The 26,858-nt window shown below is 44.3% G+C and overlaps 1 protein-coding gene across 2 annotated transcripts in view; it reads left to right on the top strand.

The window, feature by feature from the left end:
- The window catches only part of CILP (cartilage intermediate layer protein), a 172,668-nt gene extending 146,984 nt beyond the window's left edge, over positions 1-25,684 (top strand). For both annotated transcript variants that reach the window (XM_089661789.1, XM_089661788.1), the window contains 4 exons: positions 3,293-3,601; positions 9,995-10,103; positions 12,181-12,338; positions 16,699-25,684. In XM_089661789.1, coding sequence (XP_089517915.1) covers positions 3,293-3,601; positions 9,995-10,103; positions 12,181-12,338; positions 16,699-19,046 — 2,924 coding nt within the window. In that variant the 3' untranslated portion in view covers positions 19,047-25,684. The remainder of the gene's footprint in view (positions 1-3,292; positions 3,602-9,994; positions 10,104-12,180; positions 12,339-16,698) is intronic.
- The last annotated feature ends 1,174 nt before the right edge of the window (positions 25,685-26,858 follow it).

The raw sequence follows: 26,858 nt of genomic DNA, 5'->3' as shown, positions 1-26,858 counted from the left end.
CGATATTAAGCTTTCTTTCCATTCAAAAGTTTTCCACATCTGCACCCAGGTCTTTGTCCTGGGCGCAGATATGGAATACTTTTACTTGTTTCAGAACCTTTTGACTGGCCAAAGGATGTTCCATCCTGGCACCAGGCATTTGCTAAGGTATGCACTCCAGAATTAAAAGTACTTAGAAGCTTCCTTTCCATTAGCATGGAATTTGTTGCACTCTGTCATAAAATATTGTATTTATTTGTAAAAAGAAAGATGGAGGGGATATTATTATTATTATTATTGTTATGATCAATATTATTATACAGGATTTATAAAGTGCCAACTCGGGATGCACCGATACAGAGTGCTCGTACTCGTGGAAATGCTCTCGATTTTAGAAATTGATACTTTGAATGGGCGCAAATTGCACTGCAAAGAATAGCATACGAATTGAACAGGAATGTGGTACGATTCCTGTCCAAATCGCATGCGTATTCCCCACAGCTCCTGTGTGAACCCAGGCTTGTCACAGGAGCATGCTGTCGCACAACAAAAAGCCACTTCACAGGTCTGGGGATCCGTAGGGGATGGAAATGAGAGAAGAATCATTACAAGCATATATAACAGTCATACTTAAAGAAGGGAAGGATAGTTCACAATGCACCACTTATAGACCTGTACCATTACTAAATATTGACACAAAATTATTTGCGAAAGTGCAAGCCACCAGGTTAAAAAAGTTGATGCCGGAGTGGATACATCTAAATCAAGTGGGATTTATTCCAGGGAGGGAAGGGAGAGACAATGGTCTAAGAACATTGCTCCTCTTACAAAAAAACAAAAAGAGGAAAGCAGCTGACAATTATACTGTCGCTTGACGCAGAAAAAGCTTTTGATGGGGTAGATTGGGGATTTATGATAAATACACTAGAGGTATTAGGAAAAGGGGCCAAAATGGTAAGGTGGATAAAAGGGCTTTATAACAGCCCCTCAGCAACAATCAAGTTGAATGAGTCCTTGTCAGTGACCTTTAAAATGTATAATGTTAACCGTAAACTGACGTTGCCTAATTTAATGGGCTTGTAAAAACGTCACGGGGAGTTGTCAAACCTGAAAATAAACCCTTCAAAATCTGAGATCTTAAATATTAACGTTTCAAAGGTAGAGATGCAGACCCCGTAGAATACTTTCCATTTACATGAAGGGAGAGGGACTTAAGCTACCTGGAAATAAAGATAACCCCCTCAATAAAGAACTTATATCAAGTCAACTATATCCCATTAATAAATGACATTAAAGATGAGTTGAGAAGTCTCTCAATGGGGCGGGTCTCGTGAATTGGGCGTATAAATCTGGTTAGGAAAATAAGAAAATTGATACTGAGGTTTACATGGGTAATAAGAAACCAAGAATTAAGTATGAAGTTTTATGTAACAACAAAGAGAAAGGAGGATTAAATCTGCCAAATATGAGGAAGTATTACATGTCGGTGGTATTATCATTGGTGGAAGATTGGACACACAATTCACAAGAGAAAAGTCGGGTTAAAATGGAAGGTATATTAAGTAACGCACAGTTAGAGAGGATTATCTGCATTCCACAAAAGTATCGAGATATGGATGAAAATAGTAGCACACTGACACGGGAGGTGTTGAGAATATGGGATGGGTTGCACAAGTCAATCTGCTGGAAGTACAATTCACTGTTGATGCCCCTGGTGGATACAGAGTTCTCTCCACCAGGGAAAGAGAACATTTCTGGGAAATGGTTTAAAGATAGAAATGTACAGTTAAGGACCTAGTAGATAAGGGGAAGTTATGCACTTTTCAAGAGTTAAAGAGCAAAAAAGATTTATTTTTTACATTAGATGAATTTAGATATTACCAATTAAGACATTTTGTCTTAACGCTCCCCCAACCACTGAGGATGCCGGAGGACATGTTTTCATTTGAAAAAATGTTGCGTTCTAGGATAGTACACAAACATGTAACCTCTAGGATATATAAGATCCTTATTGAATGGATGGGATCTGAACCTTCGTTGTTCTTAGAGAAATGGGAAAGAGAATTGGGTACAAAAATGAATGAGAAACAGAAGAATAAAATGTTTAAGTTGATGCATGGGGTGGTGAATATGAACACAGTAGAAATTTATGATAAATGTTTAACTAGATGGTATTTTACACCGAGTGTGACACAAACAAAGAGAAGATATTTCACCATTATGTTGGAGGGGATGTGGTATAAGGGGGACAATGGCTCACATATGGTGGGAGTGTTCAAAAATACAGGGGTTTTGGCAAGACATTATTCCATATATACAGAAGACCTTGGGGATAACAATTCAAAAGGACCCGTGGGTCTGCCTATTCTATAGGCCAGAGATGTCAGTGAAACAATATAAAAATAGTATATTACACCATCTAATTAGCGCTACAAAAGGTCTAATTTTGGCAGGTACAGGACCCTCCAACAATGAGGGACTGGACAGAAAGGATCGAGTATATAAATACGATGGAGGAGCTATACCATATAGATGAAGATAGAATGGAAACATTTAAAAAGGATTGGAGTGGGTGGTATGATTTTAAGACATCTGAGAAATACCTCAAAATGATGGGTGCCCCAATAGTAGAGTTGGATAATTAAACTGAATAAATGGACAGTCGAAAAGTGAAAAGAGAATATAGGGTTTAGACTTAGATTGGTAAACAGGGTAGGAAAGAATTACTTGGACAGGGGTAATTTATTGGGGGGGAAAGGATAATAGGGGTAAAGAAGTTATTTGGATTGTATGTGTTTTGATAAATTATATATTGTTGATTTATGCATTGAAATAAAATTTTGTAAACTACATTAATAAAAAAAAAAAAAGAAGTGGCTCTGGAGACAAGCATGGGAGGAGGAGACGGGGGGGGGGGGGGGGCTAGAGATCAGGAGGTCTCTGGAGCATCGGAGAAGACAGTTTGGTTGATATATTGAGACAAATTTAGTGATGTAGCCTGGGGCAGAGTTCAAAATGGCTTTGTATGTTGTTAATATTTTGAATGTTTCTTTTCTTTTAGCAATTGGAAGCCAGGGGAGGGACTGGTAGAGAGGGTGGTGGACATGGAGCAGTTGGTAAGGTGGATGAGTCCGGCAGCTGCATTCATGATAGACCGAAGGGGGGATAGTCTGCATAGAGGTAGGCCTATGAGGAGGGATTTACAATAGTCAAGGTGAGATTTATGTCCAAAAGCTGATTTCTCTACATTTAAAGCAAACTTCTACAGGCGACTGTACTAATGTGTGATTCTTATTTCTCTTGTACTGAACAGAATGCAATATGAACTGTCCTGTAGGTAAAGTGAGTGCAGACTGCAGTGTCTGTGAATGCAAAAACCAAATATTGTATGGCACAATAATACTTCCAGATGGAGCTCCTGCTGTGGGTGCAAATGTCTATATCATCTCTAAAAAACCCAAACTGAAGGCTATATCAGACTCCCAGGGGAAGTTCCGCGTGGTGGGATTGTGCCCTGACAGCACACTACAGCTGAAAATGGAAAAATTTTCTGTGGTCCATGTGAAAATACCCAAGAGCAACAGCACCTCCTCCTCTATCACCGTCACATTGAAGAGGAAAGGTAAGATTGCTCCTCTTGTCAATATATTATGTAGCACTACCCCCTTAGGAGTCGCTAGATGATTTGGGTCCCCTATAGTCCTGCACAGCCAGGCATCACACATTATCACAAAAGCTTGCATCCAGAGTCAGAAATCAGTCCCTCAGCTTTGGTTTTGTTGTTTTATTTAGGGGATTTGAACTGGGATAGGGTTAGGAGTGTACAGGATGCTCATGAGTACTGATAAATTGAGGACAACTTCCCGGAACTATTCACAAGCCTTCTCTGCAGTTCAGTCTCTGATGGAGAGCTAGCCAGCATCCCCTTAGTGTAACACCCCAGACCCTAGATCACGGGTCGGCTCCCCAGACGCAGGTTATGGAGCCGTGGATCCTCTCCTGTGCTGCTTTTGGGTTGGTGGCTGCTACCAGGCCTATCACCTTGGCCTGCCATTCAGGTGGTCCTCTCTCAAGGGGCCGGTGAGCTCTGAGTTTTCCTCCATTCCAGCTCTCAGCCTGCAGGTAGGCCCCATCCCACTGAGACTCCTCGCAGCCTCCTTCCTCCTGCCTCACATCTTCCACCCGAACTCTCCCTCCAACTCTCCTGCAGCTGAGCTGGCTCCAACACTTTTAAGGGTGTCCAGCCCCTTGCCAACGTCTTGTTGGGGATTGGCTAGGATCCCTTAAAATTGCAGCCAGCCACTCCTCAAATCCACCCACTGCCTCTAGGGCCCTCCTCCAAAAGCTCCAGAGCAGGGTGAAATTCCAGAAGTGCTGGCCTGCAGAGGCTCTGAGCCCTGACCACAATTTGACCCCTCTCTGGCTATTACACCTGGGCTGCTGCTCAGCTCCTGTCTAACCATTGGAGTCTAGCTACCCCTAGCTAAACTAGGAGGTGCTACAACTGGGTATGAACCTGAATGGCTGCCAAAGGGGCAATAGTCTTTATTTCATACATTTTGGTAAATAGAAACCAATGGTAGCTCATAGGAGGAGCCCTGGTTTTTTTTTTTTCATGTTGTACGCTCATTGGCCAAGAGTCTCCTTTGTAAAATTTAATTACTTTGTTAACCAGTTTGAGGGATATCGCCTCTTCAAGAGCAGAGTCATATGTAATTAATAATATCTCCATCTCCATGAAAACAATTTTAATTTTTTTATCTGGGCACTATAACTAGCCATTTGAACTGTCTCTCGACTTCTGCTTCATGATCTGCCATTAGTACCAACTGACCAGAGTCCTACTTGTGATCTGCAACCACTATAATTGTCATGATGTGTGAATTATCAGCACTTTACAGCTTTGATCTATGAGCAGTCAAGAAGGAGTTTTGCTAAAACCGCCTCTCTCTCTCTTTAATTAGAAAAAGGGCCCTCAAACTCTCTAAACAAGGGGCACGTCCACTGTCCGTTAGACCTTTAGGGGGGAATGATTGTGGCCACTGAGAGTAGAACATTCCTCAGGTTCAGTGGTTATTTGGAGTACAACCTGCCTTAGAGTTAGTGGTCCATAATAGTAAAAATGACCGAGCACCTATGGTAAGTGGGAGGAGGAATAGTGTCCCATCATTGGAAGGAATAGTGCCCCATCAGTGATATCAGTGGGAGGAATAGTGTCACATCATTGAAATCAGTGGAAGGAGTAGTGCCCCATCATTGGTGTCACTGGAAGGAACAATGCCCCATCAGTGGTATAAGTGGGAAAATAGTGCCCCATCATTGGAATTATTGAGAAGATTAGTACCCCATTATTGATGTCAGTGGGATAAATAGTTCCTTATCTTTGGTCTCAGTGGGAAGAATAGTGCCAAATTATTGGTATCAGCAGGTGGGATAGTGCCCCATCACTGGTGTTAGTGGGAGGAATAGTGCCCCATCATTGGTGTTAGTGGGAGGAATAGTTCTCTATTTTTGGTGACAGTGGGAGAAATACAGCCCCATCATTGGAATTAGTGGGAGGAATAGTGCCCCATCACTGGTGTTAGTGGGAGGAATAGTGCCCCATCACTGGTGTTAGTGGGAGGAATAGTTCTCCATTTTTGGTGACAGTGGGAGGAATACAGCCCCATCATTGGTATCAGTGGGAGGAATAGTGCCCCATCATTGGTGTCAGTGGGAGGAATAGTGCCCTGTCATTGATATAGGAAGGAGTAGTGCCCCATCATTGATGTCAGTTGGAGGAATAGTGCCCCATCATTGATATCAGTGGAAGGAATTGTGCCTCATCACTGGTGTCACTAGAAGGAATAGTGCCCATCATTGGTGTCAGTTGGAGGAATAATGCCAGATCATTGGTATTAGTGGGAAAATAGTGCCCCATCATTGGAATTAGTGGGAGGATTAGTGCCTCATTATTGGTATTAGTGGGAGGAATAGTGCCCCATTATTGGTGTCAGTGGGATGAATAGTTCTTTATATTTGGTGTAAGTGGGAGTAATAGTGCCCAATCATTGGTATCAGTGGGAGGGATAGTGCCCCATTGCTGGTGTTAGTCAGAGGAATACTTCTCCATCTTTGGTGTCAGTGGTAGGAATACAGCCCCATCATTGGTGTTGTTGGGGGGAATGGTGCCCCATCATTGGTGCCAGTGGGAGGAATAGTGCCCTATCATTGATTGGGAGACCACTGAATTGAATCTTTGGACACAGCCATGTAGGGTAGGGCTGTTACCCACTGCTGTGACTCATTCACAAGTCAAATGAAGATGAGTAAGTTTAGTAAGTCCAGTATAAATGTATTTGTCTTGATAAAAAAAAATCAAAAGGTATGTCCAACACATTTTGCTTGGGTACTGTGCAGTGATAGAAGAAATACTGGACAATAAAAAAAATGAGTATAAAAATTAAAGCGTGCCTCAGTTCAGCAGCCCTTAACTAACACATGCTCGGTCTTTTAAGCCTTCTGTTTATTTATCAAGACTAATTAATTTTGTACTGCATTTACTGTAAATTTGTGGCACTCTCATTCTTTGCATCTTCTTTGGACCACCCCTGGACCTCTTAGGGAGACACCACATGTTAGAGAGGTGCCTCTTAGAACTGGAGGCCACACACAGTTGATTACACTTACCTTTGGGTCTGGCGCTCCACCAACACTTCCTCATTAAAGTGTTAATAAATTTTAATGTGCGCCAGGGCCATCTTAATGTGGGGCAAATGGGACAGCTGCCCCAGGCCCAGTCATTATTGTAGGGCCCAAATCGGCTGCCCCTTGAGCCTGCCCTGCCCACAATTAGTTTTCCTGGCTCTTGCTTTTCAGCACACACACTCCGCAATGAACGGACACACAACAAATGCAGCCTCCACCATGGGAGTCTACAGCATCCTGCCCAATCAATAGCGGCCTGATGGCAGATGGAAAGCACAAAGGGCCAATAAGAGTGGTGGCCTGGGTCAGATAGCAGGGTGGCCGCAGCTAGTGTTGGCAGAGCAGAGGGTTGGGGTCTGGAGTAGTGCTGTGCCTGGCCAGGGCTGCGCTGATATGTGTGGGTTGAGTTCGTGGTGGGGAAGGACGATAACGAAGTGCTGGCTGCCTTGGGACACCCAACAACGTGCTGCACCAGGAGAACAAACCTTGAGTAAGTCTCACTTTTCCCGTATTACTTTTCTATTCCCGACTGGTCCCTCTACTGCAGATGGCATGACTAGTCATTTATTTCTGGCAACCCAACGTGAGTGATGCTGCTCACATTGGGCCCAGTTCTTACCTGCACTCAGTTAACCTTCATAGCTGTGTGTGCTCTGCTCATTGCTAACACCAGGTTCTAGGAGTTTTCTGGCTAGTGGTGGGTCTCCTCACCTCGCCAGTCCATGGTGTTCAGACAGTGAGGAGATGATGCGCTGTAACCTTCAGCAACCAATCAGTTTGCCATAATGATGTGCTGTAACCTCTATCAACCAATCAGTGAGCTATAATGATGTACTGTAACTTCTAGCAACCAATAAGTAAGTGGTAATGATGCACAGTAACCTCTAGCAACCAATTAGTGAGTGGTAATATTGTGCAGTAACCTCTAGAAACCAATCAGTGAACAGTAGTGATCTACCGTAAATATATTAGAAAAGTGCTCCTCAGGAAGTGAGTCTCATAGCATCAAAATGCAGACCACATATAACAAAAAATCTTATTGTGACAAAAAACTGATATGTGTAACTTCTTCTCTCACCATCAGAACTGAAAAATATATACAGTATAACATGTGCAACAAATATATATTAAATCTTATCAAATATATACCGTTTAACCGTATCCACTAATAAAAAAAAAATATTTATAATGTAAACATAATGCACTGGTCCACACTCACTGATTGGTCCAGGCTCACTGATTAGTTGCTAAAGGTAAATGCACATTCCTAGCGCTCACTGATTGGTTGCTAGAGGTTACTGCACATCATTACCACTCACTTGTTGCTAGAGGTTACTGCACATTATTATTGCTGATTGGTTGCTAGAGGTTACTGAACATCATTATTGCTTACTGATTGGTTGCTAGAGATTACAGCAGATCACTACTGTTTTATATATATCATTATTGGACGGCGCCAATAGACATATGTAACCACTATTTTAAAACAGAAGGGGAGAGAGGAGCAGCTATCTAATTCCTGGAAACCAAGGATAATACACTGCAAATATATTAGAAAAGCACTCCTCAGGATGTGAGTCTCATAGCATCAAAATACAGACCATATATAACAAAAAATATTATTGTGCCAAAAAACTAATACTGTCCGTGGAACTTCTCTCACCAGACACGGAATTAAAAGTGCTTGATTTAGGGCTGAAATATGTTACTTTGAATAAATTCAATGCGTTTATAGACGTCCAGAAATTTGTTAGAGAACTTAATATAAAGAAGTTTTTTGAATTGAATAAAAATAAATGTGATAATAACGTAACAAAAGATACAAAATTCAAGCATAGTAATTAAAAAATGCCTCTACTTTTAACCCTAACAACAAAGGGAATTCATTTTTAGATGTATTCAAATCCATGGTTGAAAATGACATTAAAAAGATAAAGGTAGCACATTCTGATTGATTTCCCAGAGATATTGAACGAGGGATCAAAGATTTAGAGAATAGGAAAATTATAGTCATTAGAGGAGCTGACAAAGGGGATAGTATTGTCGTTCTAGATAAAAAAGACTATGAAGAAGAAATGGAGAGATTATTATCATCAATAAAGGGTACATATTAAAAAATTACTAGGAAATCCCGCAAAAAAGTTGAAACATCAATTTAAAAAAAATCATAAAGACAGGAAAAAAGGCAGGGATTTTGACAGAGAAAGAAGCAAGATATATGATCCCCAAGGAACGATATATTATTTACCAAAAATGCAAAAAGATAAGAAGACCAACTGTGAGTGGCATCAATTCTCTGTTTTGCAAGCATAGGAGAATATATAGATTCTTTTCTACAAGAGACAGTGATGAAGAACAGAGCCTTCTTAAAAAATAGTGGAGAACTAAAAAAATTACTAAAAACACAAACAGATCTTGAGGATTGTCTACTGGTAACAGTCGATGTAGAATCACTATATATGAGTATAAATTAGAGGGATGGTGTAGAGGATATAAAATGGATATTAAAAGAGAAAACTGATTTGAATAAAAACACAAACAAAGTTCATTATGGAATTATTGAAGTTTGCCTTGACCAATAATTTTTTTCTGGTATAATAACTCCTTTTTCCAACAATGTAAAGGAGTTGCGATGGGAGCCAAGTATGCTCCCAGTGTGGCCAATTTAGTGATGGCAAAATTTGCAGTGTACTATCCTTGGCTTTCAGGAGTTAGATAGCTGCTCCTCTCTCTCCTTCTGTTTTATAATAGTGGTTACATATGTCCATTGGCGCCGTCCAATAGTGAGATATATAAAACAGTAGTGATTTGCTGTAATCTCTAGCAACCAATCAGTAAGCAATAATGATGCTCAGTAACCTCTAGCAACCAATCAGTTAGCAATAATAATGTGCAGTAACCTCTAGCAACAAGTGAGTGGTAATGATGTGCAGTAACCTCTAGCAACCAATCAGTGAGTGCTAAGAATGTGTACTTACCTTTAGCAACCAATCAGTGAGCCTGGACCAATCAGTGAGTGTGGACCAGTTTGTTATGTTTACATTATTAATGTTTTTTTTTAGGTAAGTCTATTTGTGTGTTTGTTTTTTGAGATGGAAGGAAATTGAATGGGGGGAGGGAGGGGGCAAGAAAATGTTTGCCCAGGTTCCAATCAATATTAAAGATAACCCTGTCTTGAGCTACTGAGCTCTGTAAACTATTGTCTTCTCTCAGAAAAGATGATGTAAAGACTAACTGATTGAAGGGCAATACTTATTTATTTTATTTTGTTTATGCTGAACCACAGTGCAGAACCATTATACACTCTTTACATGTTTTCCTCCCTTAGAAAAGCCTTATATAGTGGAGAACCCTGAGAACAAAGTCAGAAGAGTGGGCCAAAGTGTGACATTCTGCTGTAATGCTGTAGGTGAACCGGCCATAGAGCAGTACCAGTGGTGAGTATTGTAACTAAACCTTTAAATGTGTGACTTTTGACTGATCTAACATAATCACTTCCTAATTTTTTACTTAGATCAGGGGTCTCCAAACTTTGTAAACAGAGGGCCAGTTTACTGACCTTCAGATTTTAGGAGGGCAGGATTGTGGCAACGGGGAAGTGTTGAAAATATCCTGGATTCAGTGCATTAGGCTCCGGCGTTTAGCCCTAGTGCGTGAGGCAGTGGTGTATTTAGGTTTTGTGCTGCCCTAGGCAACATAAAAATGCCCCCCCCCCTTCCCAGTGCACCCCCACTGTCTCTAGTGCACCAACATTTGCTGAGCAGAACTTATCTTTCTGTGAAGGTGCCAGTTAGTGGTATGAGCGGCGAGAAGGTGTCAGTTAGTGGAGAGCTCCGGGAGCTCCGACCCTCAGAGCAGCCTACAGCCTGGCCGGGCGCACTGCATGCTGGGAGTTGTAATCCTTCCTCCGCCTCCGACCTGCCGCCTCCACAGGAGCAAACTACAATCCCGCAAGCTGTGTGGGGGAAGGACTACAACTCCCAGCATGCAGTGCGCCCGGCCAGCCTGCAGGTTGCTCTGAGGGTCGGAGCTCCGGAGCTATGTATCTTACCACATCTGAGTATGCGATAACATACCGCACAGCTACTAAAAACATACTTTAATGTTACAGCTGTCAGCGGGGTTCCCCCCCCAAAACCCATACTAGACCCTTATCTGAGCATGCAGCCCGGCAGGTCAGAAAAGTGGGGGGAAGAGTGAGCGCCCCCCACTCCTGAACCATACCAGGCCACATGCTCTCAACATGTTGATGGGGACAAGGGCCTCTTCCCCAAAACCGTGGTCATGGGGGTCTGTGGGCGGGGGGCTTTTTGGAATCCAGATCCCGGCCCCCCTCTATGTGAATGAGTATAGGGTACATGGTACCACTACTCATTCCCAAAAAAAAAAAGGTGCAGTGTAAAAAAATGACAGTAGACACTCTTTGACTAGTCCTTTATTTAAAAAAAAAAGTAAAATGCCCCCCAAAGTAGATCCAACGTCAATCACGATACCTGCCGCCACCGCCGACCCAAAAATAGAAAAAAAAAAACCACTCCGCTCTCGACACTGGCTCCCGTCACCAGTTGACAGTTCTTAAATAGTGTGATGATGTCACAAGAGGGCAGGGTCACCCCCGCCCCCTTGTGATATCATCATGTACTGCGATTGGCCAAAGCATTGCATCTGACCTGTGGTCAGGTGCATTGCTTTGGCCAGTCACAAAGTTATGAATGAACACAGTGAGAGATCAGTACCAATCACTCATTGTGCTCATTCAGGAAAGGAAGAGGCTGGTAAATGTGACATATTTACTAGACCCTTCCCCCGCTCTCCATCTTGAAGGATACTATTGTGTGCTTGCAGTTGCCGGTGGGAAGGAGAGGAGGAAAGCTGGCATCACTGTGGGGGTAAGGAGGGTACATAGGGGTCCTGTGCAGTAGAGGAAAATGTATGGTGCACAGGGAGGGTGATCAGTGAGGTGGGGGGGGCATTTACCGCCTGATCCTTTGTATGGCTCTCTCTGCAGGGGATCTGTTCCAGTAATTACACCCCCCCTCCCCATGCTGATCACCCAACTGCCTGGGTCCCCTGCTGGCCTGGGCCCCTTACAGGAAGACTGGTGGTACCCCCTTATCAACGGCCCTGCACCAAACACACAGACGGCCAGGGGCGGACTGACCATTTGGAAACTCGGGCACTGGGTCAGTAGGGGGCCCCATGAGATGCCCCTGGTACCTTTTTCATAGGCTTTTTTGAGTTTGGGCAAGGACACAGGGGCCCCATGATCCCCTATTGCCTGGGGGCCCCATGAGTTGTCAGTCCGCCCCTGCAGACGGCCAATGTTTGAGTCGAACATCTAGCCCAACACTAATCTAAGCACATACAATAGGTGGAGGTTTCTGCTGATGAGACATTAGTTTATACAATAAAGTCGGTAATGTTGTTCTGTTAGAAGGTTCCTCATCAGAACATGGAATGTTACTGCGGATAATTAATGCCCATTTCAGAACTCTTACCTTTCTTATTTTACAGGTACCACAACGACACTTTGCTGGATCAAAGCATTCATAAATCCAATAACCAACTTGTTCTGAGGAAGCTGCAAACGAGCCAGGCTGGAGAGTACTTCTGCAAGGCCAAGAATGATGCTGGATTTGTGAAATCCAGACCTGCTAAGCTCAAGCTCATTGGTGAGATGAAACAAAAGGGTTGGGCGTAGTTCATGTATTAAAGACGATGTCTCACCAACATTTTTTAAACTTTTGTTCAATCCCCCCAGGACACCAAGGGGTTGATTTACTAAAGCTGGAGCGTGCAAAATCTGGTGCAGCTCTGCATAAAAACCAATCGGCTTCCCTGCTTTATTCTCAAAGTTTAAGTGAACAAGGTGAAGTTAGAAGCTGTTTGGCCACCATGTACAACTGCACCAGATTTTGCACTCTCTAGTTTTAGTAAATCAACCCCCAAGTGTATGCTGTACTTGGTCCCGTTCAGATCCATCCTGCCATTGCTAAGCAGCATGGTTGATGTTTACCATCCGCTTTCCAACCACGCTGTTAGCAAGGAGAAGGAATTATGAGTGACAGCGCTGGTCTCTAGTTCTCTGGAAACCAGCACTGCCATTCACAACATATCATTCAGCGCCGCAGGCTGTACACCATATTGCCAAAAGTATTGGGCCACCGGCCTTTACACGGACATGAACTTTAATGGCCTCCCAGTCTTAGTCCGTAGGGTTCAATATTGAGTTGGCCCCGCCCTTTGCAGCTATAACAGCTTCCTCTCTTCTGGGAAGGCCGTCCACAAGGTTTAGGAGGGTGTCTATGGGAAGGTTGGACCATTCTTCCAGAAGCACATTTGTCAGGTCAGGCACTGATGTCGGGGGAGGAGGCCTGGCTCGCAGTCTCCGCCCTAATTCATCCCAAAGGTGTTCTATGGGGTTGAGGTCAGGACTCTGTGCAGGCCAGTCAAGTTACTTAAGAGTTCCCTTCACTGGAACTAGGGGGCCAAGCCCAACCGCTGAAAAGCAACCCCACACCATAATCCCCCCTCCACCAAACTTTACACTTGGCACAATGTAGTCAGGCAAGTACTGTTCTCCTGGCAACCATCAAACCAAGACACATCCATCAGAATGCCAGACAGAGAAGTATGATTGGTCACTCCAGAAAACACATCTCCTCTAGAGTCCTCCTCCTCCTCTAGAGTCCAGTGTCGGCGTGCTTTACACCACGGCATCCACCGCTTTGCATTACACTTGGTGATGTAAGGCTTGGATGCAGCTGCTCGGCCATGGAAACCCATTCCATGAAGCTCTCTACGCACTGTTGTTGGGCTCTTTTGAGGGCCACACCAAGTCTGGAGGTCTTTAGCTATTGACTCTGCAGACAGTTGGTGTCTTCTGCGCACTGTGCCCTTCAGCATGCGTTGACCCCGCTCTGTCATGTGACGTGGCCTACCACTTGGTGGATGAGTTGCTGTTGTTCCCAGTTGCTTCCACTTTGTTATAATCCCACTAACAGTTGAGCGTGGAATATTTAGTAGCCAGGAAATGTCACGGATGGACTTATTGCACAGGTGACCACCTATCACGGGACCACGCTTGGAGTCACTGAGCTCCTGAGAGCGACCCATTCTTTCACCAATGTTTGTAGAAGCAGTCTGCATGCTTAGGGGCTTGATTGTATACACCTGTGGTCATGGAGGGGATCAGAACACCGAAATCCAATGATTTGGATGGCTGGCCCAATACTATTGGCAATACAGTGTATATCTGTCGGCGGGTGCTTGCAAATATACACAGCCGTGGCAGACAGATCAGAGGACTGCAGCGCTGAGTGATCTTTTGCGTTTGTGAATTGGTAGGAAGCCTTGAGGGGCTGTGTCATACATGGTTCTGGCCCTGACAGCATTGACTGTTTATTCATAAGAGTGAATGACCATTCAGGACTGCAGGGCCATGTGATCTACTGTATCTGGTGGGGCTGAGTATCTTTACAAGCACCTAAAGATAGATCACAAAGTCCAACAGCGCTGAATGATCTTTCACTATTATGAATGAGATATCAGTGCTGCTTGTTCATTCACAATACTAAAAGATTGTTCAGCACTGCAGTTCTTTTTGATCTTTCGGCAGCTGCCTGTAAATGAACACAGCCCCGGAAGATGTATTACACAGACCCGCAGTGCTGAATGATCTTTTACTATTATGAATGAACAAAAATACACTGTTGTGGCTGTGTCATAGATCTGCTGGTGCCCTATATGTTTAGTAGCAGCTGGCAGCTCTATCACAAAGCTCTGCAGCAATGGCTGTGCAGTCAGATTGGAGAGGGGGGTGAGAGCTGTATGCTGCCTGTTCCTCCCTCCACAGTAATGCCTATAAATTGGGCTTCAGACTGGGGTGGAGCTACAGCTAGCCTTAACGGAACTAAAGAGGTGCTTTTAATCTGCAATGGGCTACCAATCAAAGCAGGACTAAGTACTAGATGCACTTGATCCTTTGGGGGATGAAATTATAGTTTGATGACAGTACTTCCTAAAAAGAATGTATAGTGGTTTGGGGTTATTTTATGTAATGTCTTTTAAACTATTTTATATCTGTTATTTAATATTTATAGTCTCCAAATAGACAGGATGCATTGTGACACATGATTTACAAAGCATTATGGGTGTGCGAGAGCACAGCAGAAGCTCTTTTATTCAGATTGGAGAGAGGAAGGGATATAATACACAAAGTGCCAAAATCCCAAATGAATACGGGGGGGTCCTCTCTTTTGGTGGGACTTTTTTACTTGTATGATAAATTTCAACAATTCAAAAGAGATTTGTTTATAAAAACAGTATGACATTTTATTTTTACAATCTTCAAAAATAAATATAAAGCTATAATACATATTGCGGCTGTGTCATCAGAGATGGTATTGCAAACCTAATCATGGATCATGCATGGTTCACACTTGACGTGTTTCGAGATCAACAAAAATCTCTTTTTCAGAAGTGCTGAAGAAGGCATGACGTATGATTCCATGTGAGGTAGAAACCACCAGGAAATATTAAGAACAAATTGTTATGTGAACACAGCCACGCATTTCTCATATATCTCAGGCAAAAATTATTAAAGAAAAAACTGAGACCAGTGGATGAAAAATGCCGCCCAAATGCCTCCTGAAGGGGCCTCGCCCAAATGAACCGTCAACAAGATTATCTGCTGGTTGGTACTGATAGGGAAGTGTATGAGTGCGAAGAGATGACCATAAGGAATTTGCATGAGAAAGTGTTGATCACCTGATAAAAATCAGGATTGAGATGTGAAAGACAGCCCAATATGGAAAGGAAAAAATGTCACCAGCACACTGAGGATCACCAATATGGGTCCAAAGGTTTTAATAAACGATCACATAGTTACAGCAAGGCAAGGTTTCGGAGTCTCGCAGGACCCCTTCATCAGGCATGTGACTCCGAAACGTTGCCTTGCTGTAACTATGTGATGGTTTATTAAAACCTTTGGACCCATATTGGTGATCCTCGGTGTGCTGGTGACATTTTTTCCTTGCTGAGTTTGTTCGGTTCCAGCCGACGGTCACTGCAGCACCCACTTATACACACAGCCATTTTTAACGCAGGAACATGTGCGTTTGGATCATACACTTGCATTCTAGACAGCCCAATATGGGACAATATACCAGGTCTATCCAAAGAAGCATGCTTGATGTCTGTGATGGCTGATTTTTATCAGGTCATCAACGCTTTCTAATGCAAATTCCTTGTGGTCATCGCTTCGCACTCATACACAGCCCTATCAGTACCAACCAGCAGGTAATCTTGTTGACGGTGCATTTGGGCGGGACCCCTTCAGGAGGCAATTGGGCAGAATTCTTCATCCACTGGTCTCAGTTTTTTCTTTATTAATTTTTGTTTCATCATTTTTGCCTGAGATATATGAGACAACTGTGGCTGTGTTCACATACCAATTTGTTCTTAATATTTCCTGGTGGTTTTTACCTCACATGGAATCATACATCATGCCTTCTTGAGCACTTCTGAAGAAATTTTTGTTGATCTCGAAACGCGTCAAGTGTGAACCATGCATGATCCATGATTAGATTTGCAATACCATCTCTGATGACACCGCTGCAATATGTATTGTAGCTTTATATTTATTTTTGAAGATTGTAAAAATAAAATTTCATACTTTTTTTATAAAAATCTCTTTTGAATTGTTGAAATTTATCACACAAGTAAATTGTGCCGTTAAAGTCCCACCAAAAAAGAGGACTTCCCCCCCTTTTATTCAGATTGAAGCTTCATAAAGTGGCAAACTGAGAGAGAGGAAGGAAGAAGGATGAGTTACTGCTTGGTTACATTTGGTTGTGTGTGTAAAATTCATCTAAAACTAAAAAAGTTTAGCTTGAGTTGTACTTTAATGTAATACAACTCTACACAGCAGCAATGTATTTGGGGGAGGTCCTATATACTCCATTAGGGCAGACTTTATAATAGTGAATTAATGCAACAATATAATAATCTTCAATGTTATATTTTCTTCAGCTAATGAAGAACATGCCTGCAATCCCAAACCAGAGAAAAACCTCATTAGGCTTCCTCATGACTGCTTTCAGAACACCACCAACTCTTTTTACTACAATGTGGGAAAATGCCCTTCCACTTCCTGCCCTGGAGATCTGGAGAATGGACTGAGGTGTAAAGATGCAGTACCCTACTGCTGTGGAATCACTAAGACACAACTGAAAGAGGTCTCATGTCAAGGCTATGTTCTTCCAGTTAAAGTGGCTGTTCAGTGTGGTTGTCTCAAGTGTACAGAGACCAAAATAATTGTCCGTGGAAGAGCTTTTGCTGCTGATACAGGGGAGCCCATGAGATTTGGGCACATATACATGGGAAATGCCAGAGTCAGCATGACAGGGTACAAAGGCACATTCTCCATCCAAGTTCCTGCAGACACAGAAAGGTTGGTTCTTACTTTTGTTGACCGACTACAGAAATTTGTTAACACCACAAAAGTTCTTCCATTCAATAAAAAAGGGGGTGCTGTCTTTCATGAGATTCAACTTCTTAGGCGAAAAGAGCCTGTGATACTGGACTCAATGAATACAAATCAGATAGCACTCGGAGATGTAGAAAACAGCGACCCGATAGCTGAACTGGAAATTCCACCAAACTCTTTCTATCGACAGAATGGAGAGCCCTACAATGGAAAGGTTAAAGCCAGTGTCACATTTTTGGATCCACGAAATATATCAACTGCCCCTGCTGCACAGAGTGACTTAAACTTTGTCAATGAGGAAGGCGATACCATGCCACTAAGATCTTATGGAATGTTCTCTGTTGACTTTACTGATGAGAAAGGTATAGAATCTTTGAATGCAGGGGCAGTTAAAGTCTTCCTAGACTCCACACAGGTCAAAATGCAGGAACACCTTGACAATATGAAGTTATGGTCCCTAAACCCAGAAACTGGGCTATGGGAGGAAGAAGGAGACTTTGTGCAAGGTGCAGTCCGACGTGGTAAAAGAGAGGAGAGAACTTTCCTCGTTGGTAACATGGAAATCAGAGAGAGAAGACTTTTTAACCTTGATGTTCCTGAAAACCGAAGATGTTATGTTAAAGTCCGTGCATACCGAAGTGAAAGGTTTCTACCAAGTGAACAAATAGAAGGTGTAGTGGTGAACCTAATAAATATGGAACCTACAGCAGGATTCTCTTCCAATCCTCGTGCTTGGGGTCGTTTTGACAGTGCTATAACTGGCTCAAATGGAGCCTGTTTGCCTGCATTTTGTGATGACCAAAGCCCAGATGCGTATTCTGCATTTGTAACAGCCATACTGGGTGGAGAAGAACTGGAAGCAGTAGAGTCTTCTCCCAAATTCAACCCAAATATTATTGGTGTTCCACAGCCCTATCTGAATAAACTGAATTACAGAAGAACTGATCATGACGATCCCAAGATCAAGAAGACGGCTTTTAGCATCAATGTAGCTAAACCAAGTCCCAATGTTGCTGAAGAGAGTAACGGCCCTGTTTATGCCTATGAAAAACTTCAAGAGTGTGAAGAGGCACCCTACAGTGCTGCACATTTTCGATTCTACAGAGTAGAAGGTGATAGATATGACTTCAATGCTGTATCTTTTAATGAAGATGACCCAATGAGCTGGACTGCAGACTATTTAGCGTGGTGGCCAAAGCCAATGGAGTATAGAGCTTGCTTCATGAAAGTTAAAATTATTGGTCCTCAGGAGATTATGGTGAGGTCTAGAAACATGGGTGGCACACACCCCCAGACCGTTGGTCAACTGTATGGCATTAGAGATGTGCGTAGTACCAGAGATCTAGAAGAGGCCAACCTGTCTTCAGCATGCATCGAATTCAAATGTAGTGGCATGTTGTATGATCAAGATCGAGTTGACCGTACACTTGTGAAGATTGTTCCACAAGGAAGTTGTCGTCGAGAATCCATTAACACCATGCTGCATGAATATCTGATCAACCATGTACCCATGGCTGTCAACAATGACACCAATGAGTATACTATGTTAGCTCCTCTTGACCCTCTTGGGCACAATTATGGCATCTACACAGTCACTGATCAGGATCCAAGAACTGCTAAAGAGATTGCCCTCGGCAGATGCTTTGATGGAACTTCTGATGGAACTTCAAGGGTCATGAAGAGCAATGTAGGAGTAGCTCTTACTTTTAACTGTTTGGACAGAGATGTTGGACAGCAGAGTGTGTTCCGTACTGGGAATGGACTGGCTGCTGCAAGCGCTGCCAGACAGGGTGGAAGAAATGGAAGACAACAAAGAGAAAGCAGTGGACCTAGGTTAACAAATAGACTAAGGGCTCTCTTAGCTACCAGACAGCGCAGCAATCCCCAGTAGATAATCAACGAATGTTAAGTCAGTTTTTATAGCATACCGTTTACCTTCATTGGTCTGTTAAAAAAAGTTCTGCTGATTGCCATGGCTAACAAGTGATGAGTCCGTCTTAAAAGTCATTGGCTGAGATGGTTTTGGAAGAGTTGCAAACAAATAAACCGAATATATATACTTATCAATACCTGTACTCAAGGCTTTCTCCATTAGTCAACCCGAGAACCACAGGAATGAACATAAATCATGTACAAGGAAATAAAAATAATGACCTGTCACTGCTATCCTACCTTACAACCTTACAGCGGTCAGGGGAGAACTTAGGAAAAGGCTTCTTTCTTGATTTGAGTGAAATCACGAATGGCACACAGACTCTTTACCTCTAGGACTTCATCTGAAAAGACCTAAATTATAGTATGTCTGTCTGGCTTAATGACTTCCTTCCTTCTGTCATTCTGTAGTTTGTACGTTTCAGCAATTCCCTCCTTCTCCAGAGAATTGGCTGAAAAATGTAAAAGTACCACAGATGATCATTACGTGATCTGTCACAGTATACTAGAATGCAACAGACAGAAGTAGTTTATAAATTCAAGTTTACAAGAGAGAATGGATGGCTGTTGTGTCAATATGCAGCCTAGCTTTGGAATCATTATGCTATAAAGCTATGATGTCATTATGGTGCGTTAAAGCAAACCTCCAGTTCCAATACATATATTACTGTAAAAAAAAATGGCATCCTCCCCTAAGAAAAAGATTGGGGCTGCCATTTCTACTAGTTGCTTGGCTTGTATGCTGACCCACTGGATTCATTACTTTTTAAAGCGATCGTAAAAGGTAAAATTTAAAAAAAAAGGAAAAAAAAAAAGAAATAACAAACATGTTATACTTACATACCGTATATACTCGAGTATAAGCCGACCCGAATATAAGCCGAGGTACCTAATTTTACCACAAAAAATTGGGAAAAACTATTGACTCGAGTATAAGCCGAGGGGGGAGGAATAGTGCCCCATCGTTGGTGTCAGTGGGGGGAGGAATAGTGCCCCATCGTTGGTGTCAGTGGGGGGAGGAATAGTGCCCCATCGTTGGTGTCAGTGGGGGGAGGAATAGTGCCCCATCGTTGGTGTCAGTGGGGGGAGGAATAGTGCCCCATCGTTGGTGTCAGTGGGGGGAGGAATAGTGCCCCATCGTTGGTGTCAGTGTGGGAGGAATAGTGCCCCATCGTTGGTGTTAGTGGGTTGGAGGAATACTGCCCCATCGTTGGTGTCAGTGGGGGGAGGAATAGTGCCCCATCATTGGTGTCAGTGTGGGAGGAATAGTGCCCCATCGTTGGTGTCAGTGGGGGGAGGAATAGTGCCCCATCGTTGGTGACCCCTGCTCCAGCCTGGGCTCGCTCGCTCCCTCCCTCTCCCATGGTACACACTTACCGGTCAGATGTCTTCCTTCTCCGGCCGCTCTCCTCCTCTTCACTCGCTCGATCTTTGCGGTGCCGCTCGGCTCCTCCTCTCCAAGCTCCACCTCCTCGCCGGTGATTGGGCGCCTGTGTGCCTCTCCTGAGCTACAGTTCCGGCGGCCAATCACCGGCGAGGATTGATCCCGGGGGTGTGTCCAGATGACAGGGACGGCATGTCACCTGCAGACGTTGACTCGAGTATAAGCCGAGGGGGCCGTTTTTCAGCACAAAAAATGTGCTGAAAAACTCGGCTTATACTCGAGTATATACGGTAGTGTGCGCAATGGTTTTGCACAGTGCAGCCCTGATCCTCCTCTTCTCAGATTCCCTGCCAATGCTCCTGCCCCCCCCCCCCCCCTTGCTGAATGCCACAGTAAGGGGGCACTCATGTGTGTTTGCTCCCAAGCCTTGCTCGGTGTGTCCTTAAAGCGAAGTTCCGCTTTAGTGCTTTGTCCCCCGCTCCCCATTAAGGATTGGCACCTTTGGGGAGCGGGTACCTATCAAATTCAGGTACCCGCTCCCCAAAGGTGCCAATCCTGAATTTGATAGGTACCCGCTCCCACTTCCGCTACGATCACCTAGGCAAGGGGGAGGCAACCTGAGAGCCACAGGACTGCAAGTTCCATCATGCCTCTGCAAGTCATAGCTGTAACTGTCAGTTTTGTAATCTTTGCAATGCCTCATGGGAAATGTAGTTCCACAACAGCTAGAGAGCCACAGGTTGCCTACCCCCAGGGGCGGACTGACAACTCATAGGGCCCCCGGGCAATAGAGGATCATGGGGCCCGTGTCCTTGCCCAAACTCAAAAAAGCCTAAGAAAAAGGTACCAGGGGTATCTCATGGGCCCCCTACTGACCCCAGGCCCTCGGGCAGTGCCCGAGTTTCCAAATGGTCAGTCCGCCCCTGCCTACCCTGTAGGCAATTGGAAGCGGAAGTTATCCTCCCTCCCCGTAGTCTTCTGGGTCACGTGACCGGTCCCAGAAGACTATGGGGCCATTCACAAAGTGCAGCGCTTCTCGCGCATGCGCAATGGGCACCCAGCTGTGAATCCGCAAGCTGTCACAGCTGGGTGCCCACACTAAAGATGCCAGCGCCAGGGAGAGAAGACGGCCGGTGAAACCAGCGGTGATGAGGAGTGGACCGAGGGACAGTTAAATGACTATTTTAAAAGTCAGCAGCTACAGTTTTTGTAGCTGCTGACTTTTTTTTTTTTCAGCTAAAACTCCACTTTAAGACACACAGAGCGCAGCTCCCCCCATTCCTTCCTCACTGGCTGTGATTTATAGCAGCGGGAGCCAATGCCTCCCATTGCTGTGTCTGAGCCAATGAGGAGGGAGAGAACTGGGTGAGTTACTGCTCTCATGCACATCGCTAGATCGAGGTCGGGCTCAGGTAAGTATTAGGGGGGCTGGGGGCTGGCAAACTGAAGGTTTTTTTTAAATTCACTCATGGAATGCATGACGGTAAAACACCTTCAGCCTTTAGAACCACTTTAGTGGCCCAGAACTAGTGCTGAGTTTGGGTTCAGGATTGGGTTTGGTTAAAACTCAAGAATCGCTCTGATTCTGCCTGCAACCGAAAAGTGTCAATGAGGCCTAAGGGGTGTATTAATGAACTATTTGAGAGCTAATCACCCTGCTACACCCTGTACATTCATTCTGTGCGAATGCTGGCAAAATGTTTCTAGGCTATTTTCTCTCCAGGTTGGATGTTCTTCATTCATAAGAATAGCGTGAATCAGCGAATTCCCGAATCCAGCAGAGATAGGGAGTCAGTAAACAGAATGTGGATTCAAACATGCTTGGGACAGAAATTTCTGCAGGGGTCTTTTGTTGCTGGGAAGAAGTCTATTGTTGCTGGCTGCTGGAGGGTCTACTGATTCTGGCCACTGGGGGGACCTGTTGTCAAGGGGGAGACCTATAGTTGCAGGGGGGTCTGTTGTTGTTATTGGCAGATTTATTGTTGCTGCAGGGGTTATATGTTTCTGGGAGGGAACTGGGAGGCTGCTGGAAGGTCTGTTGATGCTGGCCACTGGGGGGACCTGTTGTCAGTGGGGGAGACCTATAGTTGCAGGGGGCTCTATTGTTGTTTTTGGCAGATCTATTGTTTCTGCAGGGTTCTTATGTTTCTGGGCGGGATCTACTGTTGAGGGAGAAGCCTAGTGTTGCTGGCTGCTGGAGGGTCTGTTGATGGTGGCTGCTGGGGGAGCCTGTTGTCACTGGGGGAGACCTATAGTTGCAGGGGGTCTGTTGTTGTTGGTAGCAGATCTATTGTTGCTGTATGGGTTATATGTTTCTGGGAGGGATCTACTGTTGAGGGAGAAGCCTAGTGTTGCTGGCTGCTGGAGGGTCTGTTGCTGTGGGCCGCTGGGGGAACCTGTTGTCAGTGGGGGAGACCTATAGTTGCAGGGGGCTCTATTGTTGTTATTGGCAGATCTATTGTTTCTGCAGGGTTATTCTGTTTCTGGGAGGGATCTAATGTTGAGGGAGAAGCCTAGTGTTGCTGGCTGCTGGAGGGTCTGTTGATGGTGGCTGCTGGGGGAGCCTGTTGTCACTGGGGGAGACCTATAGTTGCAGGGGGTCTGTTGTTGTTAGTAGCAGATCTATTGTTGCTGCAGGGGTTATATGTTTCTGGGCGGGATCTACTGTTGAGGGAGAAGTCTAGTATTGCTGGCTGCTGGAGGGTCTGTTGATGCTGGCCGCTGGGGGAGCCTGTTGTCACTGGGGGAGACCTATAGTTTCAGGGGGTGTGTTGTTGTTAGTGGCAGATCTATTGTTGCTGCAGGGGTTTATGTTTCTGGGAGGGAACTAATGTTGAAGGAAAAATCTAGTGTTGCTGGCTGCTGGAGGGTCTGTTGCTGCTGGCCGCTGGGGGACCTGTTGTCACGCGGGGAAACCTATAGTTGCAGGGGGGGCTATTGTTGTTATTGGCAGATCTATTGCTTCTGCAGGGGTTATATGTTTCTGGGAGGGAACTAATGTTGAGGGAGAAGTCTAGTGTTGCTGGCTGCTGGATGGTCTGTTGATAATGGCCACTGGGGGGACCTGTTGTCACTGGGGGAGACCTATAGTTTCGGGGGGTCTGTTGTTTTTAGTGGTAGATCTATTGTTGCTGCAGGGTTCTTATGTTTCTGGGAGGTAACTAATGTTGAGGGAGAAGTCTAGTGTTGCTGGCTGCTGGAGGGTCTGTTGATGCTGGCCACTAGGGGATCTGTTGTCACTGGGTAGACCTATAGTTGCAGGGGGATCTGTTGTTGTTAGTGGCAGATCTATTGTTGCTGCCACTAACAACAATAGGGGAGGGAGTCTCTATTATTTCTGGCTGCAGGGGATCTTGTTTTATTGCATTTCTTGTTATTAACAAATTCCATAAAAAAAGACCACAAAATGATACTTTGTTCTGTATTCTCTAAAAGGGGTGGTACTGGGAGGTGGGTAGGGTAGGTGGTGGAACCAAAGGATGGTGTCCAGAGTGGGTTGGGGGCAGAGATGAGGGGTGACTCGGAAGCAGGGCCTGGACATTGGGCAGGAGGGGCAGCTGCCCTGGATGAGCAAGGGGGCAGAGAATGGACAAGGGGCAGGAAACCCATTCTGTGGAATGCATTAATAGTGGGGAAAGGGGTGCAGTTCCAGATCCTTGCCCTGGGCGCTAGAAGAACTTGTCCCGGTTCTGCTCGGAAGGGGACAGTACCTGAACCTTTTCTCCCTGCTAGCAACAATTTAGTCAGCATTCACACAGAACAGAAGTACATGCAGTTTTGCAGGATGGATATCTATGGAGTTGTTTTTATAAATAAACCCCCGAATCTACTACCATTATCAAAATGATCAAGTATCCTAATTTTTCACATGTGGATACTTTATATACAGGGATGGACTGACCATTCGGAAACTCGGACACCAGACGAGGGATCGGGCTCAGTAAGGGGCCCCATGAGATGCCCCTGGTACCTTTCATAGGCTTTTTTGGGTGTGGTTTGAGTGTGGGCAGGGACACAGGGGCCCCATGATCCCCTGTTGCCCAGGGCCCCATGAGTTGTCAGTCTGACCCTGTTTATATATATATATATATCTATCCATCCATTCAGTTATATCCAACCCTTGGCAATTGCATCAACCGTCACTCGCAAGTGACTTTTTCCATGAATTCTCTTAGCAATTACTTTACAGGGTAGGTTGCCAGGTCTTTCCCCAACCCCCACCATGCAGGAGATCCCACATGGCCAGGGATGAAACTAGGACCATTTAGACAGGAGCTAATTAACCTACCAGCATGTCTTTGGAGTGTGGGAGGAAACCGGAGCACCTGAAGGAAACCCACACGAACACAGGGAAAACATGCAAACTCCATACAGGAGGCACCATGGTTGGGAATCAAACCCATGACCCAATTACTGCAAGGCAGAAGTGCTAACCACTACGCCACTGTGCCGCCCATTATATATATATTTAATAAATATTCAACAAAGGGGTGGTGGTTTCCAGGAACCCATAGCAGCCCATCGACCATTTTTTGCACCTTTGAGTTTTGATTGGTTGTCCTAGGTTCCTTCACATCGCTGCTCCGTGCGATCAAACAAAAAACCAAATGGAATCCATTTCAACGACGTCTTGATGTGTCAATGAAGGTTATAGCTCATTAGACGATGTACTTCTGTTTTCTGTATTAACGTCATGAAAGAAATATGTTCTCAGTTCCTCGATCCTATCACAATTTCGCCTAATTTATTTTGCCCTCCGATGGAATGTGATGTCATCCTGGATTTCTGGACTTACTCATTCTTTTGAAGTATATCAAGTTTTTTTTTTTGTTTTTGTTTTTCTCAAATAAAATGTTAAAAAAAAATTTGCTTTTCATTACAAAATAGCGCCTGAAATAAGGGGAGCGGAGTTCAAACTGGATGTACAATGAAGAAAAGCAATTACTGGCCCCTGGACTGGAGACGGGACTCTGCCGGCGGCTATTTGCCAATAATAAGAAAAAAAGAAAAAGAAAAAAAAGAAATATGGTTTCAATAAATGTTAGGACTGAAGCGTGTTCTCTCCGTCAGTTCAAATTGTGCATGCTGGTTTGATGACTTCCTCTCTTGAAATGGCTGTTCCTTTGGGGAATATTATTCAAGTAAAATGTTAAACTGTAATTCTGTACTTGAAAATGTAAATAACAAAGTATTTATTTCCTACTTTCATTTCATTTTAATTGTGTCTGAATTTTCTTTTCAATGGGTCATAGCAGGACGGTGAAATATCAAAAAGCAATTAAAGCTGAATACCTAGACAAATAGCTAAATACATGTATGGCAGTTGTTTTAACTGCCAAAGGGTTTGTGTTTCTGTCCATCCAGTTCTGAGATTTACACAGTTCTACCACACAGCACAGCCCAATCTGCCAGTGAACGGGACACGATTTCTTGCTGCTGCACTTAACCACTTCCCGTCCGACCCATGTACAGGTGAAACTCGAAAAATTTGAATATGGTGCAAAAGTTCATTTATTTCAGTAATGCAACTTAAATGGTGAAACTAATATATGAGACTCATTACATGCAAACACGGTAATCCCACGGCTATTGAACCAGGTTTTGGTGCTTTTGGCAGTGTGGGCAGGTGCCAAGTCCTGCTGGAAAATGAAGTCAGCATCCCCATAAAGCAAGATAGTTCAAGCCGTGATTTGTCATCGTTGTGATGATTATGGCTTACAGCTCATGAAAACCCCAAATCCACAATCTCAGAAAATGAGAATATTCCATGCAATCAATAAAACACGGATTGTACATAGAACAATATCGGACCTCTGAAAAGTATACGCATGCATATGTACTCAGTACTTGGTTTGGGCCCCTTTTGCAGCAATTACTGCCTCAATGCGGCGTGGCATGGAAGCTATCAGCCTGTGGCACTGCTGAGGTGTTATGGAAGACCAGGATGCTTCAATAGCGGCCTTCAGCTCTTCTGCATTGTTCGGTCTCATGTCTCTCATCTTTCTGTTGGCAATGCCCCATAGATTCTCTATGGGGTTCAGGTCAGGCGAGTTTGCTGGCCAATCAAGCACAGTAATCCCACGGTCATTGAACCAGGTTTTGGTGCTTTTGGCAGTGTGGGAGGTGCCAAGTCCTGCTGGAAAATGAAGTCAGCATCCCCATAAAGCTCATCTGGGGAAAGAAGCATGAAGTGCTCCAAAATCTCCTGGTAGACGGCTGCGTTGACCCTAGACTTAATGAAGCACAGTGGACCAACACCAGCAGATGACATGGCTCCCCAAATCAACACAGACTGTGGAAACTTCACACTGAACTTCAAGCATCTTGCAGTGTGTGCCTCTCCATTCTTCCTCCATACTCGGGGTCCTTGGGCCTCTCCATTCTTCC

This window comes from Staurois parvus, unplaced genomic scaffold, assembly GCF_062004578.1.
Source record: "Staurois parvus isolate SC_StPar_1 unplaced genomic scaffold, SC_StPar_1.0 ptg001384l, whole genome shotgun sequence".
Classification (NCBI taxonomy): domain Eukaryota; kingdom Metazoa; phylum Chordata; class Amphibia; order Anura; family Ranidae; genus Staurois; species Staurois parvus.
The sequence above is the reverse complement of the archived record's forward strand: the minus strand, read 5'-3'. Positions and strand labels throughout refer to the sequence as shown.